Raw genomic sequence first — 24,374 nt, 5'->3', positions numbered from 1 at the left:
AACCTAAATGATTATATACAATGTCTACACATTTAATTAATCCTTAATAAATACTCAATTTATTCTCAAAACCTGACTGTTTTAATAAAATTATTGTTTTTCATCATGGACTTATAGTAATAATTTTTTATGGCTACCTTGCATCATCTTCATAGCACTGTTGCGCCATGAAGTGTGTCTGCATATGCTCTATTTTCTGCTTGGACTTCTATCAAAGCTGTTATAATGCAGTGATGCAACAAGTAAAGGCTTATTCCATGCTGAAAAGAGAAGAAAAGAAACACAACATTTCAGCTGTGGAGCCTTCTTCGGGTGTGTTGTTTCTTTTCTTTTCAGCATGGAATAAACCTTTACTTGTTCCTCTGCAGCCTACACATGCTGATGCAGCTACCTACTTCAACTAATAATGCAGTGATGAACTGGAAAGAGCTGCTTCTGTAGGACAGGCTGAGGAATCCACTTGCTTTATTCCAGTACAGGCAAGCAGAGTGGTGAGAGGTGAGAGCTGGGGAATGCATTGTGCAGACAGATGAAGACAGACAGAGAATGGACAAAGCAGAGAATCCTCTGTGTGGCCAGGCTGAAAGGACCGAGAAGGCACAGTGCAGCTAAGCAGATTAGAGCAGGGCAGTGGAGCTGTGAAGCCAAGCAGGACAGGAGAACTGAGCAGCTGCACAGTGCCACTGGTCTTGTGGGTTGCTGAGCAGGAGTAGTGAATAGGGGGTAGATGAGAATTAGGCTTGCAGTGGGGTCCCGTCTCAGGATTGGGCAGATAAACTGAATAAAGCAGAATATTTCTTAATCTGACAGGCTTGTTGTGTAAAGAGTACCTCCTTAACTCAACAGTAAGCTCAATGGCAGAACACCTGCCTGTGGCAGACCAAGGTTTAAGTAACCTGGAGGTAATGAAATAATTACCCATTAAGTGGGGACAGGTGGCTGGTCCAGAAGCCCCGAGCGAGTTCTCACAACACCGAGAAGTGTTTGACACTTTGTGAACACATCTGGTTACCATGGAGACTGATGGCTGTAAGCCCTGCCTTGCCCAGGATTGACAAAAGCTAGACATATTTAAAATAGTGTCTGTAAACTAATATATGTCCTAAGTGATTGTGTATATATACAACTAGATTTCACATGCCTTAGAAGTGATACAATATCTTTTTTAAATTCATCTTTGGTCACCAAGCCCTTCACTACTATGCCATAAAGCTAGCAGATAAAGTGGAATATTACTGCTAGACAATAACATCTATGCCACTAAAATTAATTTATGATCACTCCTCTCTTCATTTGCATACAATTTTCTGCTAAAATCATTCTAGTTGATGAGCCTGCGTCTCCTATATCCATTAAACCTTGTGCCTAAGAATGAGAACTTACTAATTGCTGTCTTTTTATGGGCACAAAAGCAAGCAGAACCTAATCACTACTATACATTTCCAGTCTTTTGAGTCACGCATGTTAACTGCCAGTTGAATAAAAACAGACCATGTAATAGCTTCAAAAGTCAGATCTCTACAAAAATGAGCAGTACAAAATCTGAAAGACACTTTGTAAATAGCCTTTAAGAATTTCTGGATCTCATTTATAAATTTAAAGAAAACAACAAACATGAAATTGAGTTTGAGTTCTTCAGCTGCAAGTATAGTGTATTTAAAATGGTATGGAAAATGATATGGCTTTGTCATCTAAACTAGATTTTTTTTAAAACAATGTTCGATTATGATTGTAAGGGGCAATGTGCTGTAGATTTTCTCTTCTAGGAAAGATATGAGAAGAAAGAAGTAGAGGTTAATCCCATGCTGAAATTAGAAAACAAAACACAATGTTTCAAAACCCTATACACTGAGCTTTCTTTATTTTAAAATGCTTCAAGGACTTTTATTCCAGAAAGACTTCAGAAATCAAGGATTATTCTGAAACTAGAATCACATCTTCCACCAGCTTTTGATGATAGACTAATTTCTTATTAAAAAAACTCCCCATTCATTACAAATCTCAGCTTTTCACACATTTATAGAAATTCATCCCTCAAATTTCTATTTGTTTGGATACACATTCGCACCTGCTGTGGCCATTCTCACTTACTCTTTCTTTAGTGTTTTATGTTCCTGCAGCTTTTCTCTCCACCTCACACCTGAAGGAGGCTCAGTAGCTGAAACATTATGTTCTTTGTTCTTCTTGCATAGCCAAGGCATGCTGATGCAGCTCAAACCTCTGCCTTCTTTACTTGTCACATTTTAGACATTAAAGACTTTTTTTTTGCATTCAATCTGCCATAACTAACAGTAAGACAAATGCAAAAAGTAATAATGATATGGAGTTGCAAGTGAAGGTGAATTCTTAATCTCAGGTTAATTGATTTCAGATTTTGGGAGAGCAAATTTTAAAATCTTCCTTTGATTCTCTATCTGCTCTGATTTTGAGATTTAGGCTCCCAAGAATATTTGAAAAACATATACATTTAAAACAAATTCTGTGTCAACTGCATGCAATAAAACTTGGCTGAAGACAGAATACACATCTTTACACATAGAGAGTTTGGGATCTGCACTACTGTACTTTCTATGTATGTTACTGAAAATAATTTTTTTAGGATCCTGATGCAGAATTAAATTCAGATTATTTTTTTTCCCAATAAACATTTGCAACCGACCAAACTGATTTCTGTAAAAACAATCAAGTCAATCAGATTGTGGCATGCCCTTGAATAATAAAATAATTAAAAATCTCCTGACAGAACAACTGAGGAGGATTAATTTTGCATTAGCATTAAAGAAGCACAATTTGATTGCAATCATGTGATCAGAAGCAATAGAGCAATGATCTTGTCAGTCAGTGCCGTGTTTTTTCAGAGAGAAAAAAATGTTTTTAAAGCTGATCAGGCTGTTAAATCCATTCATATTGAAGGAAAGAGATACTGTATTTAAAGTTAAATTGGATAGGCAATAAATATGGAATGCTGGCAGCCCCAGGTAAAGTGGACTAGTAATCACTTCCAAGAAATCAAGTAAAAGAAACACATTGAGCCTGCTAATAACAGAAGCAACAGAATAGTTAGTTATATTTTATCACTTAAAAAGTCAGGTTTAAAACTGTCTACTTTTGTGCCACTAATATATGTATATTAGGATATTAGCAGTTCAAGTCAGTGGCTACGTCAGCATACGTAGACTGCAAAGGAACGTTGTGTTTCTTTTCTTCTCTTTTCAGCATGTAAACCTTTACTTGTTCCTTATTAGGATATTATATGTAATCACAGAACCCCCCCTACTCAGGTCCACTGGTACAGAACATTTGAAATGCTCCTAAGACACCTGAGGAGTGACATCACCACACCACCTCCAATAAGTACCATCTGTTCAACTCAATCAAAGTGCTCCTTAAAAAAGGTTGCTTGCTAACAGGTGAGCTTGATTGAAGGTAATTGGTGGGGTTATGATTGGCAAACCTCACCTTGACGACAAGCTGTGCATACATTCTTAAACTACAGCATATGAACAGTGTTTGGAAATACATTTGAGTCTATATCATGTATTTAATGAAAGAACAGAAAAGTACAGACCTTGAAACACCGCCAAATGTTCACAGTGTACTGGAGTTTCCTGATATATAGACTAAATGACAGCTCCCTAAATTTGTTTTCCTCTGAGTATAAATGGCAAGATTTTTAATCTCTTCCATTCTCCTCTTCATCACTATTCAAAAGTGCTGCCTTGCAGAACATTTTTTCCCCGTTTTTAAGAGTCTGGAGGCTGTTCAGTTTCCTTTCTCTCCTATTCATTAGGAGGCGATTACACCACAAACATGACAAGATGTCAGTTCCATCAAGTATAATAACTCTAGATTTCCATTGCTTTTGAAAACTGGGCTACTTCAAGCAAAAAATGCAGGAAGGCTGTTTTTTTTTTCTTTCCACGGAAAAGAGGCTTCTGTGAAGGATTGGGGGTTGGCAGATTAAACTGCTTGGAATTTCTGAAGAAGTGTGGATTGTATCAGGATGCAAGAATAATCTAGCTCATATAAATGTACGACTTACCTACAGTGCTTTCACAGACTATGATACAGGGAAGGATAATTTTATGTTTTATCTTTCTGCTGTAATAGTACCAAAATTCTGAAAATCATTCCTTCTTTACTGCTGTGAACGTGTTTTAAAAATAAAAGTAGAAGCTACAGTACCTCCCATGACCTGAATCCATAATGAAATATGCTTCATATATATATATTTCACTATTATATTTTACAACTATTATCGTAAACTAACTTTCACCTCAGCATCTGGTATTCTCTGTAAGCTGAAGCATGCTAACCTTTCCTTTTAATTTCAACCTTCTTAAAATGCATGAATGTTTCTTATCTCTTTTTTATTATCATTCTTCTGAGCAGCCTAAACTGATGAAGCCAAAAGTGTCAGTTTCAAGTGAATATATTTTCAGGTCCATGGACTTCATAAATGCTTGTCAAAATGTTTCAGGAGAAATAAAGCACATGTTTAAAAACATTTTACATAAAAAGGAACAAGATTGTCAGCTTTCCTCTGTATGCTTCTGTATATATTGTGCAACATAAACATTTCAATGCCTGAAAAAAAATGCAATAAAACAAAAGGACAGCACAAATCTATATTAAACAAGGTGACTAACAAGAGCATTTACTCACCTGTCACTGAGCTGTCCAGATTGTCCATGCTGGAGCCAGGGGTGTGCTCTATACCTCTGAGTGGCCGTGCCATTTCATAAGCTTCGTCCTCTTCTTCATCGTCGTCTTCCTCATCTGGAATGTCAGTCTCAAGATCTGAGACCAGAGTACTAGAGATATACCCCACAGGAGGGGCAGGGGCTTGGGGTGGGTGGTTACTGCCCTGCATGTGCCTGATAGAAAGAAAATAAATAAGCATGACAGCCATATGGGAAGTTTAAGGAAATAATTAACAAAGTTTTACAGGTTTTATATTTAAGAATTGTGTTGGTATTTATTCCATTCTTGCTTTGATTCAACAAGAATTGTGAGTGACAGAAATTGTTGGTTAGTGTAAATTGTTCAGTAACTGTGTCCAGCAAGTATAGTGAGGTTATGCACAGTTGAAAATGTACTATGAATAAATCTGGTGTTAATGCAGTAAAAAGTATAGTTATACAATATAAATATACAATATTTTACAATAAATAAAATAATTTTAATTTCTATAATGTATTTGCAGTATACACTGTTTCATTATATTAGAACAATTTCCCACGGTTCAGCCCATGACTATAGCTAAAAATATAATCCATCCATTATTCATTGTCGTTTCATCCTACAGAGCTGGAGCCTCACCTGGCATCACAAGGAACAATTTGGGAGAAGACTCTGGATAGCTTGCCAGTCAAAGGCAGGATCCATACACACATAGCATACAAATTGGCATAAACCTAGCCAGCATATTTATTGAGGTGGGACACATACACCCCATAGAAGATGCCCCAGTTCAGAAACAAACCCAGTGAGACAGCAAGCTGTACCACTATGCTGACCTACTGTAAAATATAACTTTTAATATATTTATTAAATATATTAAATAACATTGCCATGGTGTTTTTCTACCTGTGCAATTCCAAAGGTAATAAAGCAAGTGAAACATTTCTAAAATACAACCCTCATTCAATTCAACACAAATTTCAGAATTGTAATGATTTTGTCTTAGGACCACATAATGGCTTTGTGTTTAGTCAGAAGGAGAACAATGCCCTTGGTAGACCAACAGTCTGTTTTGAGACTGTTTTTCATACGTCTGTCATCCATCTGGCACCTTGTAGGGCAAAGAGCGACAGCACGTTCAAGTCTCTGTTTGCATGTCGTACTTGGCAAAGTGGGAATCTGTCACATTTACAAGGTCTTTTCAAATGTCAAAATCATGATTAGCCCAGCATAGTCATTATCCTTGAACATGGCATTTTCTATTAAGACATGACAACCTTTCTGTCGCTTGTTAATACTTTAATGAGAGAATGTGCACTTCTTGCTGAAACACAAGAGTAAAAGAAGGGGTCCACTTTGAAGCTCCATGCAGGAGTGTGCAACTAATAAAGGAAATATATACTTAGAGAAATTAAAAATGCAACACATTTATTGGTTTTATTAATAAACAGTCTAATATCACCCCCTTTATGCATTTTTTGGTTAAGGAATTTTCAATCATAATATGTAAATGTGGAGGAAATAATGTGAAGGGATGTGCTTTAAAGGAAACTCAAAGGATTTTAACAATTTAACTGTTTTCACCATATTTACCACTTTATATTTTATATTGCCTTGAACCACAGACAGAAAAAATGTTGTGTTGATACACGGTAAAGTGGTTCCGCTATGCCTGCAGTTGCCTTTTCTCACCAGGTCTGTTTGGCAATGTCAAACTGGTAGGCCCGGGTCAGCTCATCCAGATGAGCCTGAAGCATGGGCTTCATCTCGTCCCGTGGGGAGGGCGTGAGTGTAGCGGTGGACTGCTGACCGAAGGACACTGCAGGGGAGGAAGCCACTCCCCGGATGGGTGGAGTGGGCACCCGCTCGTCTTCCTCCTCCAGCTCATCTTCCAACCCCTGATGAAGGTAAGTCTGGACTGGGAGTGGGGGACCCCAGCCGTCACTCTCATACCTGCAGGAGGGCCGTCAGAAAGCAAATCTGCTTAGAAGGACCAGGCAGTGGCTTTAAGGTGCACATGAAAGACATGCAGTTTATAAGGATAAAAGACCTATACAGTAGGTCTACCACTAAGGAAGGTAAACCTTTTTTTTTACCTCTGGCTTCTGACAATTACACATAGTTCAATTTAAAAAAGGAGGTGAAGCAGAACTGTGAAAACTGAATGAAACTGGATTAACATACCTAAATTTACGATTGTGAGAACAAAAATCATACAAAAATGCCTTCAGGTACAGTTCAGACATCATATGCATAATCAGGTTTAATCTCAAACTGCCAGTCCTGAGTTCAAATTTACAAGACATAAGAAAATCCGTTTACTAGAGACCTTATTAAGCAAGATGTTTATCCAGATAAAAAATAATGTGGATGAAAGCCACATTAAATTAAAATCATTAAATTAATTAAATTCAAGGGATAGTTCTAATTTGCCCTCACAATATATGTTCCAAATTAACCTACAGTAGGTGTTAGCTGCTAATTTAATATTTGATGTTTGTGCAGAATACAGCCTGAGAGTTTCACATTCATTCTTATAGTTTTCAGGGAAAAAGTGAAACATATTAAATCTGTATCAAAAAGAATACTCTAGTTCTGTTCTGACATCTGAGTGGCACCAAGAACGATAACCTCCTGCAGAGCAAATGCTGGTGTTTTCATACATCATATACAGGACCATCTTATTCATCCAAAAAGACCATTACATAGGTTGCTAAAAGCTTTACACATCTCTCATTGAGTTAATATTTTGATACAATTACCAAAAGTGGTATTTCACAGCATCACAGGGCTAAGAAAAAGCACCTGACGCATGATGTAGGGTAAGATAACTGTGTATTACACAGTATTATTAATTGAATTGGTGTAGGTATACTGTGTAGGTATACTGTATATATATTCTATCATTATAATCTGTGACACCCGTGTAGGGATGTGCGTTGCAAGGTATGGCTTTACTTTTTCAAGGCATCCCCATGCTTAAGATGGGAGCGTGCAGATCACAAACTGATGACAGGAAACCAGCAATCACTGGAACAGGATGTAGAGCTGATCATCATGGACAAACAGTGTGGAGAACAAGGAGCAGAGTTCATGTACAACCTCTACTGGGTCAGCCCTCTGCCCCTGACAAGCTGAATCTGCCACTTGCCATTGTAGGAGGGCTAAGTGATGTCACACACCCGAAAAAAGAAGGTGCTATATCTGAGTAACAGGAGCCAGCATAAATCAAGCCATGATATTGTGTGGCATGTCTCTGCTAGCGGCCTCACCTTGAACCTGTGCCTCTACTGTGGACCTCCCAATACGGCATCACAAATGTTATAATAATACTTGATTTAAATATATGTTTGAAATGTGTAATATTCAGAATCACAGATGGTGAAGACTTTACCCGAGCTTTGTATATTTGGGCAATATATAATAAGGGGTAACAATGTCTATCTACAAACAAGAAGCTAAGATATTACTAATGCTGACTACAATGTACTTACTAAATTTGTTATATGTATAACAGCAGTTACACATACAATAAAGGTTTATTTTCTTTAGCTGTGGCTCCATCACTAGAAAAATGCAACTGGGTGGCAGGGCTGATGTATGAAATGGGACCTAGGATGAGAATTTGAATTCATCAGGAGTTTCTTGACCTTCCACTCAACAGCAGCCACATGCAGTATGCATTATCTGTTTGAGCTGTGATAGTATTCTGACACAGTCAATCTGCTGTTTGGGATTGTCGTGGGCAAATAAATGGAGTCGCAAATTTAGACAAGTTTGTGAAATTATCTTAACCTCTTTCATGCTGGTACAGTCAGTAACTATTAAACTGACTATAAAAGGAAATTCACAATTAATTTCCCTTAACAGTCTTAACAGTTCATATTTATCCATCAGGAAAATGACACTAGTATCATTTGGTTCATCTGTGTTTGTTGTTTAGTCTAACATGAGGCCTAGCTGCTCGGTGGATCAGGCACATGAAATACTGTACAATATAACTAGCTCATTGAAGACATCCTGACTATGTTATGGAATCTTAGTGTTTCAAACATTCATTAGACAATGGATACTAAAGTGTACTTGAAGGAGTTCTCCTAACATTGTCATGTACTGTAATCTGCTAGAAGGAAAATCATGATTCATTACAACCTTTCCTTGAAAATAATAAATTACCTATATTTTTATTTTGTATTCTTCATCATATGCAAATCACATATATGTTTCTGTTGGTCTTTAGAGTTGGTGTCTTGTAAGGGACTTGTAAGTTTGATAAAAGCCAATAACAGTCTGCCTTCGGATATTTTAATCAGTCCATTATTGCTGTTGAACAGGAGCATTTACAGTAATTCTCCACCACCCAGTACAAAAAATGGGAAAAAGTCACCTCCTATTGCTTTAGTACAAAACGAAACAGTACTGCAATCAGTATGACTTGTTACAGTACTCAGATCGTATGGAATCATAACATTTGAAAAATGTATTTATTCTTTAAAATATAGCATTAATTCAAAATGTTCAAAATATTCACTGTTCAAAATATGTTTAAAAAACACTAATCATATTGTATTTTTACTGTAATCTAGCCACTCATCAGTTTTACTGCTCCAGAATACAGTATATTATCACTTGGTGAAACTCAGCTAAATACACAGTGAGAGCTTTGGGACCTTAGTTTGAATTGAACACAACTAGTGCCTTGGCCTTTATATGACATGCAATAGTAACTTCAAAGGTCTTGTCAAATGAATCAGGTAACCAGCTACTGGAAACTTAACCAAATGGTAAAACTATTCAATTCTTATCCTTAAGGAAAGAACCGTCAGATCTGCAGAACCACAACAAAAAGTTAAATTTTGGTTTTGGAGTATAGTAAGCATTGGTCATCAAGGGCAGATTAAGTCAGAAACAGATTTTTGAAGATAGCAAAATGTAACAATTACCAAGTCTTATTAAGAAAGAAATGGGTATAACCAAAAGTCCTGAAGCAGAATGGTTCAGTTGTCTCTTTGTGGTAATTGCATTAATCAAGTCTGCCACTGTTGCGGACTGGGCAACCTATTTCTACAGCAATGCCAGGAGACTAGCCTACCCTCCCTCCTGCTGATCTCCAGTGTAGTGGTCAAGCTCTGTGCCAGGCAACGGGTGGACAGGTGGAGGCGGCAGGGGAACATTGGCCCAGTTTGATCCATTTGTCTTCTGAGGTTTGGATCCACTTTTGTTTTTCTTTTTCTTTCCTCCTTTTCCACCTGTAGATAACATATATATATATGGTAAATATGTTGCTCTTATTAGGGCACTTCCAGTGACCAACACACTTGCTTAATGGCTGAATACTTATTACACTTCTCTTGTTCATATTTTGTTATTTAAAAATGTTTACCACCTTTTATATGAAATAAAATCTTACAGATATAAATAAAAAAGAAAATAAAATGTCAACACCAATTCAGATTGTTTTTCCTAGTTCACTATGTTTGTGTGTTCTCAAACATTAGGCCTTAGTGTTACAAATGATATTACCATCTTCTAGAGCTCTAGAGATTTATAGTCTGTTACAATAATTTGTTTCACCACAGGTTTGTCCAAGAGCATTTTTCATTTTTTTTGTTCCACTTTTTCAACAGAATTGTACTACAAACTGATGCTGCCAGAGGCTAATACCTCCTGTTTGTTCTCTCCATATTTGCAGCTGGTGGCTTTGTCTCATTGCTATGGAGATTTGTCTTACTCTCCAGCCCTACATTCTTATCTCCTGGGTCTGTGGCTTACAACATGTAAAATCTCCCACCAGCAGCAGAGGCTGGAGGAGGAATATTCATATACATGTCATTAGTTCCCTCTTGGTAGTATTCACCCCATTTGGCCAATCAGAAGAAGTGCAACAGACAGTTACACAAATAAGACATCACTTGCCTTTTGTTAGAACATGACTCATTACTTCCTGCAACATAGCTGCTCTGACCAGACAGGGAGGATGTGCAGAAGGAGGAAAATTATTACTTTCATATGCCCGTACAAACTGATGCTTATGGCAGACTGTACAAAAATATTCGAGACCTAGGCCAGCCAGATAAGCTTTTCATGGTGAGACATGCAGTTTCAGCAACTCCTCACTCCTCACAAAGTTGTTAAGAATGTTAAGAGAGCAATTTTTGAGAAGAGCACTCACTACATTACAGTTGGAATTGAGATTAATATTGAACCCTTTAATTAAGGCAAACACATTTTCTTATTTTTCTGACATTTTAGAAATGTAATTCCAAAGTTAATTATCGACCAAAACCTATATATAAAATTAAGAAGGATTTTAAGTAACTTTTTCCCTGATGTCTAATTTGAAACTCTCCTTTGGGTAGCTCATGTTTACCTAGTACATGAAATGATTGATACCAAAAACTCTAGTTTCTGGAAGGGGGGAGAACATCAATATTGTACTTCAGGGTGTACCCCACCTTGTATGCCAAGCTGAAGCTTCGGCTCCCTCGTGACCCTGAACTGGATAAAGTGATTAGAAAATAGAAGGGTGGATAATGTATAAGTATAGAATAATAATTTACAATGTAAAAGAAAATCCATGATTATTTCAAATGCCATAATAGTTGACAGTAGCTTCATAGTATAATGTGTGCCTGTATACTGGGTCTTCAAGACAGGCCTTAATTATTCATTAGAAAATGAGATAACTGGAAAGGTTGTGAACAGAGGAGGCCATTTGGTCCATTTAGGATTTTTGATTACTAGTAGCTAATTGATCCAATGATCTTATCTAGACACTTCTTGAAAGCAACATGACTGTGTATTTTTTCACAAACATTTATATTAATAAGTGTTTTGAATTATTGAATGAAATTAGCTTGCACTTGTGTTCTTTGACTAACATTTCACTATTGAAACTGTGTTTATTTCAGATGTGGTTTATTAAGATTAATATTTTTCCTGAAACTTTTTTACAGAAAAATAATTTTGATATGTGAACCATCTACTTTGAACAGTTCTGCTAAACTTGTTTGGAATTTCTGCATTGTTGGAAGCAATAACTCTTCCCTAATGTTCATTTCTGTCTTGAAAATCTTGAATGGCAGCAGGCATAGGAAGGGTAAAGAATGCTGTCAGAGCTTACTATTCCAGTGATACCAACTCACATGTTAGAGCAGCTATGTGAATTAGATTCAATAAAAATTAATCCTTGAAGAAATCCCCATGTTCTGTCATTGGTCAAAATATTAGGAACCTCCAAGTAAAATGAATAGACTCTCCCAATGTATTCACAATGAATGGCTGGTTTGTGAAGCATGTCCTTTGTGGTATTACACTCCTTATGTCCTCAATGAAGGCAGGAAAATTGAATTAGGCTGCAAATATTTAAGATCTCTGTGAAATAAATGTAATGTCCTGTTTAAAATGTTCTGACTTGGACCAACACATTATTCAGGGGTATTCATTATATTTTGGCCAGTGAGTGTATATTTATCTTAAAATAGACTATATTTCTGTTCTTAGCTGTGAGATCCTTCCAAGCATTACAGCCTTAGACATGATGGATAACCAGTGACACATCTTAAAGAAGAAACACCAACTTATAAACCACCAACTATAATGAAGTTAAGGAAAGATGCATTGCTTTTCTGTCATCATCTGTGACCACTAAACCACTTGGCCTTTCATCTGGTTTTGCAAAAAAAATGGTTTAAACAGAAACAGGGTTAACTAGATGATTCAAGAGTATTCTAGTTTCTTAGTATCTTCAGCTGCCATGTCACTGGTACTTGAGAAGTTTTCAGTGGTGCATCAAGGGATCTGCTTTTAGTGAGTAAATTCAACTTCCCTCAAAATCTTAATATAATTACTAAAAACATTTTTATTTTTCCCTTTCCCAGACTCATTACTATTATTCTGTGTATCTCAACTGAGAGGAGTATAGATATTTATTGTGCTTGACATTTGCTGAATCCAGCAATTATTGGATTAGGTTGCTTTGCAGTGACAAAAATGTTTTTTTTTAGTATGCTTTGTTTCAAAAAGCCAAAAAATACCTAAGCTACTTCTTTCTTTCCTTCAAAGCAATGAAAGCTTTATTATTATTAACCTTTCAAAAATCTGTTTACACAGTCATTTATAAGCACACTTATTTTGAAATTTCTTCTGGAGTGGACTCCATTTGGAGTACAGAAGATGAGATCATGTGTAAAAATGTTTCTTCATTTCATGTAAATAAATCATTAAAATATGCAAAGGGAAGTAGCAATGTAAGAAAGATATATAATTTCAGTTCTCAGTTTAAATCCTTTTAAAGGGAGAATCAACTGTCAGTTTTCCCACCAAAATCTGTGATTTTCAGATACACTACATTAAGTGTATTACAAGAGGTACACATAATAAGGTTATAAAGCTTTGGTTGGCTGAGATTTACAGCACGTGCAGGTGCTATTTGAAATACATTTGGAGTTTTTGCAGAAATCAATGTTTGTGCACAAGTTTTTTTGTACATACCAAAAACAATTCCCTGCATAATTTGCAGAGTAAGTAAGAGTGACCTTATTATTCTGCTTTCATGTTTGTAAAGACTCATGGATGGCACTAGGATACATTTTTTAACTGCAGGTTAGGAAAATCCACACCACTTTACATGAAGCTTTTTCTACAATGAAGATTGCCTGTCTTCAGAAATGGAGTCTATCCCCAAGCAAGAGAACCTGATTAATGCACAGTTTAATGAAATCAGGGCCTCTATTACTTCCACAATCAGGCAGCAATGTGACTTTTTAACCTGTAAGAAGTCTTAAGGAAGCAGAAGCAAAATTAAATAGCCACTCTAGATCAGCTATAATATCTGCTTCATGAGCATAATGGCTGCCTATGTATTGGATTAAAGACCAGTTAAAGCACTGGCTTGTAACTAGATTACACAGAGGCTCCTGTGTCCTATAAATGACATTGTAATTCTCAGTACATGGGTTTTATTGTAGCCAGTAACCATTAGAAATAAAATGGGAAATGATCTCACTGACTCAAAAGGCAAAGAGTTTTTATATTAAAGTTGTGCACAAACTGTGTGTCATTCCTGAACCCACTAACAAAACCCGCCAAAACGGAATCCCATTTTCCACATTAAGGCTACTTTAAGTTTGGAGTAAACACTTGGACAAGCCCCAGAAACAATACAATTTCATAAATTTAATAGGAAAAGAGATGAGGAATATGAATGGTCTGTGCATATCCCGTGATTTATGAAAAAAATGGCTCCTGAATTGTCACATTTACCAAAGAGCAATTACTCTATCTATCCACCAATACATTTGTGAACTTCAATAACTGAATAATTCCTTGCATTTATATAGCACTTTTAATTACAAAGAATTCCAAAATTCTTTATATATTGGAATATTTTCATCACTTAAGTGCAGCACCCTTGTGGGAGTCATTCTGTGCCAGCAGACCGACTACACAGAAAAGAGAGACAATGCTTCACCACTTGAATTAAGGGAGAACTTTATGTAAGCCAGAATGTGCAAGTCTTGAGTTAAATTTGTACAGAAGACTGGGTTTAACATTTCTGTTCTTTCAAAAATTACCATGAGTTTTCAATAACTAAGCAGTTTAAGGTTTCATCTCAAGGACAGGAAATCCTACAGCACAATGTCCTAATGTAATAATGATAAATCCAAACAAAAGACAATATTTATAATGTTTGATAGGGTAAAGAAGTGCTAGTTTAAGTTAAAAAACATTTAACTGTGTTGTTTAATATTATGCACAACAAGGGAAAACAAAATGTAAAACTTGTCAGAAGAAATATTGCTGTTGGTACTCTTCTTCATACCTGTGGACAAAAAAACTTTTTGAGAGGCATTAAAATGTTAGAGCAAAGCAGTTTGAGGGAGGGGTCATTAATACTGATTCCCAGTTCATGTAGAGGTTATTAATGTGATGGAGCATGCAACAGTAAGTACGTCAATAAAAATAAAAAAGTTCAAGCTGGCTGCATACTGCTGATAAAAGGTAAGTAGAAAGCAGAAGGACTTGAGTTTTCAAACCGTGAAACCAACCTGAGAGACTGCTGCTCCTTTCTGAGCTGTTGTGAGAGCTGGTGGTGCTGAAATCTTGTGATTGGTTGTGTGGCATTCTATTAGACAATCCTTCGGCCAATCGGTAGTCAGGAATGAAAAGTAGTGCTAAGGGTTAGAGGGCAAAAATCACAGTGGTGTCAGGTGATTAGCTCAAAGCACAAGCACATGCAGTCCATGCAGTTAGCTGTTAAAGCAGAACCAGAGCTGTGGAAATCATGCCTTCTTTTCTGGGAACCCAAACCTTGTCACCTAAATCCTTTAGATAAAAATATTTTCAGTGATACACTATATACAGTACATCAACTGTATACATGTTACATATACAGTATATGCAATTTAAAATAAGAAACACAATATGTTTTGGACACATCTTAGGGTTTCTAATGAAATTAATTTCAGAAAAAATGCAATATTACAGTTTGCTTTGTACAAAGCTGATCTAATTTTATACTGACAGTACATTAGAGGAAGCTAAAAAGCTAGAAAGAAAATTGTGAGTTTTCAATTTAAATAAAAGTTTTGAGTTCCTAAAAGCTTTTAAAATATCTTTAAAAAAATAATAATATACATTCAACTCAAAAAATAAATCATTTTAAGTTCAATTATGAATAAAACAAAACAATAGCTTAGTGTAATTTGCATAGTAAAGCTTGTTTTCTTTGTTTGCCTTCAAATGCTGTCTAATTGAACTGCTGTCTTGCAGTCTGCAAAACAGTAACAGCAATAAAGTACTTTAATCTACAGATTTCTTCCAAAGACACTGCAAGGGTGAATGTAAATCTGCTGGCACTGTCACTGGATGTGAGACCGCACTTTTCATTCCAAGAGTTTCATCACGCAAAAGCAAATGATCCACTCACAGCACACTTCAGAAAACACATTAGACAAGCTCTACTGTAATGTACTACGCTTCTAATAAAACTGGACTTGACAGGATCTGATGTGTGTGTGTGTTGTTCTACCTGATGAAAGGTTAGCAGGTGAAAGGTTTAGGCCCATGTCACATTACCACGTCATTAGCATGCTTTAGTGATAAATGTGCTCAAATTAACCCTCTGCGGTGGCAGGATGGGTTAAGATTCACTTACTGTTGTTGCAGGAGTTTTTATCAGGCAGTGAGTAGCCCAGTCCTGTGAGCTCCTGTTTGGCCTGGATAGAAGCTTTCCACTGGGGGTCAGGCAGGTCTACAGCCAGTTCGTGGATGCTGTTGGAGTGAAGGATCTGTGTGGTGGCATAAGGGGTGGCCTGTGAAATCTGACTGGGGCTGTTGTAGCTGGCCTTGGTGGTGAAGTCTATGCTGCTGTAGATGGCGCCATCGGAGAGCATGGTTCCTGTTTTGTCTCCCTGGCCTGGCACTGAAGGCAGCACATCTGTGAATAGAACAAGGAGGAAGAGGCAAAGCAATAATGCGGAGGCCACTAGGACTATCAAGGCTTTTCGGATGAAAAATAAACGTGTCAGTCTGCTTGTGTGCATTTCAGCTGAGACAAGGTCCATGAACCAATGGAGGGAAAATGATGTACAGCCTTCGCTTAGCTATCAGCATCTGTGACGGGACGTGTGCCTGTCCTTCACGTCTGACTGCATTATACCATTTTTTATCTCCTCTCTCTGTATATGTGACTGCAAAGAATGACAATCAGAATGTTATGCAAAACAAGAAGTTTTCTTTTTATTCTCCAAATGATATAGAAAGTTATTAGAACCAACATCCCAGTGATTATAGATGCAAAGGGACTGAATTTACATTTATATAAATGTATATAATGTGTACATACTAATCTATTAAGAAATTAAAATGTCCTTATGGAATATTCCTTCCCCTGAATTCAGAAATATAATTAAATGTCATTAGACAAGAAGATGCTGTTATCCTTTACCTCCACGGCCAAAGTTTCCAAGATCATTTGGTCCACTGGTGCCACTGTTGACTGGAAGGCTCGTTGCAGGCCAAGAGTCTGCTAGCCAGGGGTAGCTGGGATCACTTGCATTGACTAGACCTGGACGGCTACAACAGGAGAATATATTTTTTTAATGATTGACTAACAAGACATTTTCTGCTTTTTCAGCCAAGAATGGGAATGTTCACTGATCCCTGGAGATTCAAAATGCTGTAATTTCTCCAGGCTAAAGAACACACACACTGGCTCATGCTACTGCCCAGTACCATAGCTTCTATTTTCATAAAACTTACAGTATCATGCCTTATTAGCATTCACCTGGGATACAGGAAGGTAAGATGCATTCGAGCATTTCCCATAGTGAACACCAGTAACCTAGAACAACCCCATCTGAAGGCTCTTTGGTAAATTGATACTTATTAATCCCCAAACCTGTGGGAGCAGGAGGGAATTATACAATGCTATGGATCTTAACAGGTGTTGGGTCTAACCCATGGGAGAAGAAATCCATGAAATTGGCCATTAGGAGTTTAAACCGGATGACTGGTTTCACAAAATTAAAGATATTTTACTATCACTCCTATAATTACTGGCACAGCAGATGTTTATAATGAAACTCTTTTGTTACTCATGTTTAACATTCTCTTGTAAGAGAATAGTTTCTACTCAATTACAAGCTGTATTATTGATTAAAAAAAAATTAAGTACACCTAACACAAATGAAAACCGAACATTTTTTTACATATAGATGTCTAAACTAATAAAAAAAAAAACAAATCAGCTTTTAAAAACTCTTAAAAAGTTAAGGGAAATTTGGAGCTAAAAGAAAATTATTCTTTCCTGTAGACGACTGGATTTGGACCCGGTATTTCACTGAACTTTTACCATGGCTGTTGTATATTGCAATTATATGCTTAAAATAATTTAGCGTTCCTCTATTCTGTGGGATTCTGTCTCTCTCTCATAATCTTTCTGGTTGTATGCCTTTATGATTATCCACTCTACATCCCATTTGGGATTTACTAGGTATCTTGCCAATTACAAAAATACAGGTGGTCAGAATTCCCTAATCTGCACTCAAAAGGATTAGAGGATTCCAGAGTCTGGAGATATTCAAAAGTAATAGGCACATTACAAATTGCCTTATAATCCATGGATTCAAATGAGAAGCAATTTAGCTGAAATTCAGATGAACTCTTTTTGACTGAAATAGGACAGACAAGCTAAGAGCCCCCAACTAGGATTTGAATGATAAAATGGCACCTCAGGGGAAGAATCAGTCAAACTGATGGCTCTGTATCAGCCACTTCCACTCCTATAGGCTAATATCACACAACTCTGAATCCTAAATAAGCACCTGTCAGCTTCCAGGCTGCCATGGTGATGACAGACAGTCTGTGTACTGTACACTGACTGAACATAAACTGCACCTGAACTGAAGAAACGACTTTGCTAAACAGCATTTACCCACCAGGGCTATTAGTAGTGAGCTGATTTTATGTATGTCATGTAATGAACAGATCACCCTTGTTTCTACCTTTGAAAATGTTCTTAGAAGGATAATTACATTGAAGAATATTGGGTACGAGTATTAAATTGGTGCTATGAGATATACAATAAAAATCCAACATGTATCTTTTGCTCCTGTAAAAGGAGGCAATGATAAACAGTTCTTGTTCTTCATGTTGCATGAAACAACACACTATTGTCTTGGTTGATGACCAGTAATGTAAAAATGTTTTAAACACTGAAAAAAACAAACTGATGTTACTTCCTTCCCTGGTCAATTCAAGAACTAAATTAACAGTGGGTTGAAGAAGTTCAAGTAGGTAGCTGCGTCAGCATGCATATGTAGCGGCAATGCTTGTTAATAAGACAGAATTAAGCGTTGGTATGCTGTCCTAAAGGAGGCCCCATCTCATCCTCCATCTCTGTGGTGCAGCCACAGAGAAAGTATTCATGCAGGCTGATTTAGGATGTTTTCTTTTGATAAGGAACAAGCTCCCAGACGGGGATGCACTTAGCTAAGCCTGGCTATCATGATCAATGGTCATCCATTGGCGCCTATCTGTCTAGGGAGTGCCAGATGGACATCTGGACTGCATTCCTAGGTGTCAGGAGTAAGTGACTCATATCTCACCTTGATCAACCAATCAGGGACTGGTAGGGCCGAGTAACCCACGTGGGACTCTGATGCCAATGGAACTTTCAGCCAATCAATGAGCTGAAGTTCCTCCAGGTAAAAACAGGCAACACAGAGAGCCTGAGAGATTCAGTAAGATTCTGGAGGGGATTCAGTGGACTTCTGTGGACTTTTCTAAAGGGAATTCAAAGGAGAATTCCAGGGCAGGACAGCCCAGGAGCAGAAGGCTCCCAAGGGCAGGACATTCTCGCAGCGCCCCTCCTGACCATCCTGAGACTCAGCCCGGACAACCACGGAACGGCCAGTGTGTCCGAGCGCCAGAACTTTCCTTTGTTCTAAGAGTCTAGAGCGGAGGTTGCCAGAGAGTAACCAGAGGACACCCGAGGTTAGCACCAGCAGCAGGCCTTGTGAACAGGTTAGAACTGTGGACAGCTGAATCACTATTCAGAACTAGCTCTTCATCAGGAACGAACCGGTCCTCTTCCTGAATTGCTGGGACTCACAGTCATCTTTTCTCCTGTGCACAAACTTTGCTAGTTAAAGCCAACACTAACTAGCCGGTCAGTGAGCATCAGCAGCGCATCGTCGCAAGCCGCACAGCACAGCCTGGCACGGAGCCAGAGAGCGCGGATTGGACAGCAACAAGCCTGCAGCTGATTGTTTGTGCCTGCAGGAGATATGAATCCCCAGAAATTGGATGAGTATTCAACTTCAATGCATTACAGCTCGAGAATTCAATTGTTATCCCAACCAGTTGATATCAATTTAATTCCTAAGAGTTATGTACTTGTTTTGAGTATCTAATGTAGAAGTTATAACCAAGTTCATTTACGAAACGGTCTTAATGAATGATATACTGAACGTATGTCCTCTTGATGTGTAACACTTCGTAACTGACTGAATATATATCTTTTGTATTCTGATAACCCTCTCGATAAGATCTGTTAGGTTTATGTGCATATTCTATGTATTAATAAATGTATCCTCGTGTATTAGTACCTGTGTGTGTGCGTTGTTTGAGTTATGTCGCATGGTTGGATTCTAAAGCCATCGCAAGAATCAATTTTGTGATTTACTGCTACAATTAATAATTGTCACAGTAAATGCCCAAACCCTACAGAACTGGTGCCTTCAGAGAGCCACTACATTTACATTTTGGCTATGGCAACATTTACATATTTGGCGTCCCTGAGCCGGTCTTCTTACACATAGGTAATAAGGAACAGGTAAAGGTTAATTCCATGTTGAAAATAAAAGAAAAGAGACAAGTTTTGGCTGTGGTAGCCTTCTTGAAGAAGCTCTTTTGTTTTCTGATTCTGATTCTGTCATAATGGCACAGACACCAAGCTATGAAAGGCAGGAATACATTTTAAAATCTTAATTAATGGATTTAATATAAGGTTTTCCAAAGAATATTGCTGTTACTGCATAGCTTTTTCATTATCATTATGAACAAAACCAGGAGAAGAACAAAAAATATGTGACCAAACCCAAAATTAATTTGCCTAATCCGTTAGGTAATTTCCCCTATTTTCAGATGAAAGCATTGTATGTAGACCTTTTCCAAAAGCATTCAAGTTATCAATCATTATTCTAAATATTCTGCTCCTAGAAAAGCATAATCTAAAGGCTTTTCTTCCCTCATCTTTGAAAATAAATTCAAACAAAAATAAGATGCCTGAAGGGAAAACATAAAACAAACTAACAACAAAGTGAAAAAAATAAAAAGCTTCATAAAGCATAAGAGTTAATGGCACTCTATGGCTTTTTGAAATAACGTGCACACTAAAAGCTTGCACATTAAATGGCATTTAAAGCATGTCTGAACACAAATTTACATTTTAAATTTAGATTCATAGCCTTCTGTCAGCCTCAGGTTCCTAGGAGGTAAATGAATTTCCATGGTAACAGTAACAGCAAGATTCATTGGCTTGCTCCACAAATCTACCAGCTCTCATTAGGCCTAATCTCCTTTTGCTAAAATATTGATTAGCTGAGAGATAGGAAGTTATTACTGGGTCCTAATTACAATCTCTATATTGGCAAAAGGAAAACAGATGAGGATGTATGGGCCTGTTATCAGGTTTTATCAATTTCAATTGAGTAGCCAAAGTTGCAGAATCCAGGCCTATCAATCCACATCCTATTCATCTTCCATGAATCATTTATTTTGTGATCGATTAAGTGTAATTGTTCAGTCAGAGAAATTTGGCAGCAACCAATGAGGAGTAGTGAACAACAGCAACTTCATTTGCTATTGTCTAATTAATGCAATAAACATTGTCTGTAACAAATGAACACATTTCCTCTGATATTTGTGACTAATTTCTTTCTTGGCATATGGGGGATATGAAACATCTGGGCTTGATGTCTCAAAAGTGTATATGTGATAGATCATTAGAATAGTGGATTCTTATTTTACAATTAATGATTTTTTGGCACTGTTGAACACTTGTTTTTTAAAAAATGTATGGTTTTCTTCTTGTTGATGAAGGGGGGGATATCATGGAATTCTCATGGGACATTACAGAAGCTGCATGAAGGTGAGAAAAATGGGGGCACTAACACCACAGCTATTGAGCAATGCACTGTATTTAAATCAACTTTAAATAATAAAAATTTCAACTAATGTGCATTTTACAGGCATAGCATGAAAATAATGTAGGTGATCATTTAAAAACGCTCAGTGGCAATAGGCATGAGAACTAGAATAACTCCACTGAGGGCTGCCAGGACACACATGAGTATATGCTAAATCTCAAGTGTTTAGAATAATGTATGACAGGATTTTCTATTTACATTTTACTTTCCTTTTGATATTTCACCCATATCAATAATAAAAACCGCTTTAAATATTGTCAAGCAGCTCAGCTGTTTGCTGTTTGAGGGGTCAGAGCTCTTATTAGGATCCTGCGGGTGTCTTCTATCTTCAGTGGATATATCTACCCAGGTGCATTAAAAAATATACACCCTGGGGATATAATCCCTGGTGTCCATGAACACACTTATTGAGTCAGTAACTAGTGTCAGTCAAATGAGAAGACAAGATGCAGAATGGAATTTTTCTGATGGAATGATTTTCCCCTGAGTGATTATTTTTACATCATTAGACATTGCAGCACTCCTGTACTGCAATCTACAGGATGGGGGATGACAAGGGAACTCATCACATCAGGATCTGTGCAACTGATTGTAAATAACAGTTATGGGGAGTTTTGTATTTATAATCTAATGGTATATAATAGAAAAAAAGTATTTATTTGTAATGGTGGTTTTAGAATTTTGCAGGACAAGAGATTGAGGGTTCAGTTTTGTCCTGAATCAATCTATAACAGAAAGAGAAAATTTAACTGAAATACCCAAGATCATAATTATTCTTACAGATATAAACATTGCTAAAATGCATTTCATTAGGGCAGACAGTGTTACAGCACTTGTCAGATGCTCTCTCTTGAGTTAAAAAATGTTCAGTCTTTTTCCTTTTTAAATGCTTTCTGTGTCTATTGTTCATTGTATCTTGCTGTACTTTCTTGAAAACAAAATACAGGCAGAGACATACCATGAGTTCAGCACTGTTATCAGTCCTGAAGTGGCAAGCCAGGTTCAATTCATCATGTTTACAGTGATGTGTCAGAGACACGGTTATTAAGGTAAACGTAAGGACTGTGCTTTGCCTGAGGGTGTATAAATATGACTGTAAAGTGAGAACTTAAATAATCTTGAAAGCATAATGAAATATAACAGCATGGCTAAAATTACCAGCTAGTCATTATCTCTCTTAGGAACAAGTAATAGGTTTATTCCATGCTGAAAAAAAGAAGAAAGAAAACACAACGTTTCGGCCGTGGAGCCTTCTTCAATATTTTTCAGCATGGAATAAACCTATTACTTGTTCCTTTGCAGCCTACGCATGCTGACGCAGATACCCATCTGAACTATTATCTCTCTTAGCTGTTTTATCACTAATTGAAATTTGATGACCCAGAAGAGGAAGGGCTAATCTAACAGGTATGCCACCTCTTATTGTTTGAATACAGTATCTTAGTACAGTTATCAATAATAGAAGAAGAATTACTTTTACCTTCCATTGCTCATCATTCCTCCATCCACACGCTGAAAGGTGACTTCATTTCCAGGAAGAAAAGAGAAAATGCAAATATTAAATATTCTGCCGATAAATATCAGTATGTTTAATTCTAAAGGTTTTCAAAACATTTCAAAACGAATATGAGTATTGCCACATTTACCACATGACTATTCTGAGCAAACCTAAATAATTGGGACATAAAGATCATTAGGGCAGGTCACCAAGTGATCAGTAAGTGAAATTCATTTCGCAATGTTCTTTAAAAATGTCTGAAAACTTTAATCAGAATTAAACATTAACATTGGCAAAGTAAGATATTAGAGAAACAGCATGTGTATTAATACTGCATTGTGAAAAAACTCAGTTATGACATTAGCTTTTGAGAAAATATGCTGTATATATATTTTAAGATCAGCAGGTGGAGAAAAAAATTAAATGGAAGAGCAATGATTGGTACATTTGTTCCACACATGCTGACAAAGACTTTTTTTCACTTGCTGAGGTTGGATTCTTTTTACATTGTACAAGTTGGAGCATAATATTTACAATATGAAAATGATCTTGTGGGTGAAAGGGTGATCAGAATAATAAAGCATGGTGAATTTTATCAAACCCATCTGCAGCAAGAAGGGGATGGGGTGGGACTGCAGACTTATCATTAACACTCTTCAAGCGTTAATGCATTTCCATAACAGTTCTTAAGCATTTCATACCAACCCCACAACATTTAAGCTTAATTACAGAATTCTGTATTCTTGAAAGTATTCTTTGTGAGTGCCAGAACAAACCTAAATAAGAAAAGCCACTGAATAGAAGATATGGGCAAAAAGAAAAAATAGTCCCAGGCATTGCCTCCCCCAGGGGCTTAGACAGCAACTGTTTATTTTTTAATGAAAAACATTAAAAATTTTATGAAGGCAGAAGTGTATTAAAATGCAGCAGTCATCTCTTGTTGTCAGCCTGCCTGCCTTATCACACAGCTGCCAGTACCAGGCTGTGTATCTGTTGCAGGCCTCCAGGCATGCTACTGGAGGGTGACAGGGTCAATGGAGTCGCATGGAGCAATTCAACAGACACAACTGCCTCATCACTGCTGGCTTAATCAGCTATTCTGCCAGACAGGGACAGGAATGCCTTGGATGCTGCTGGAGACTTTCAGCCTCCTAATTTCTTTTCTTTTTAGGCAACAGCTCATATCTAACAAGGTCAGCATTTTTCCCACACCTTCCTCAGCAAAACAACATTTACTGTGTTTTTTTTTTTACCATGATGCTACCTAAGCGGAAATTTCCTTTTTCCATCACTGTCACAGTGTGCAAGTGTGAAATAGAAATATTTGAGAATTTGCTGCAAACGTGCATAGGGACATGTTAAAATGTAATCCTTCATTTTCATGAACAATTGGTGATATAAAAGTGCTCATACTGTATCTGTCCATGACTGCATATGCTCTCTGAATAGTGTTATTGCACTTAATTTAAAATATTGTT

The 24,374-nt window shown here is 37.1% G+C and overlaps 1 protein-coding gene across 1 annotated transcript in view; it reads right to left on the bottom strand.

Annotated features, from left to right (window-relative positions):
• The window catches only part of robo2 (roundabout, axon guidance receptor, homolog 2 (Drosophila)), a 134,369-nt gene that overhangs the window by 22,780 nt on the left and 87,215 nt on the right, over positions 1-24,374 (bottom strand). Inside the window, exons 18-24 of the mRNA XM_088919966.1 lie at positions 22,879-22,921; positions 16,634-16,761; positions 15,842-16,123; positions 14,733-14,858; positions 9,776-9,932; positions 6,376-6,636; positions 4,666-4,877 (exon numbers count right to left, since the gene is read on the bottom strand). Coding sequence (XP_088776092.1) covers positions 4,666-4,877; positions 6,376-6,636; positions 9,776-9,932; positions 14,733-14,858; positions 15,842-16,123; positions 16,634-16,761; positions 22,879-22,921 — 1,209 coding nt within the window. The remainder of the gene's footprint in view (positions 1-4,665; positions 4,878-6,375; positions 6,637-9,775; positions 9,933-14,732; positions 14,859-15,841; positions 16,124-16,633; positions 16,762-22,878; positions 22,922-24,374) is intronic.

This window comes from Atractosteus spatula, chromosome 7, assembly GCF_055471065.1.
Source record: "Atractosteus spatula isolate fAtrSpa1 chromosome 7, fAtrSpa1.hap1, whole genome shotgun sequence".
In the NCBI taxonomy this organism is placed as follows: domain Eukaryota; kingdom Metazoa; phylum Chordata; class Actinopteri; order Semionotiformes; family Lepisosteidae; genus Atractosteus; species Atractosteus spatula.
This window is presented reverse-complemented; position numbering and strand designations above follow the sequence as displayed.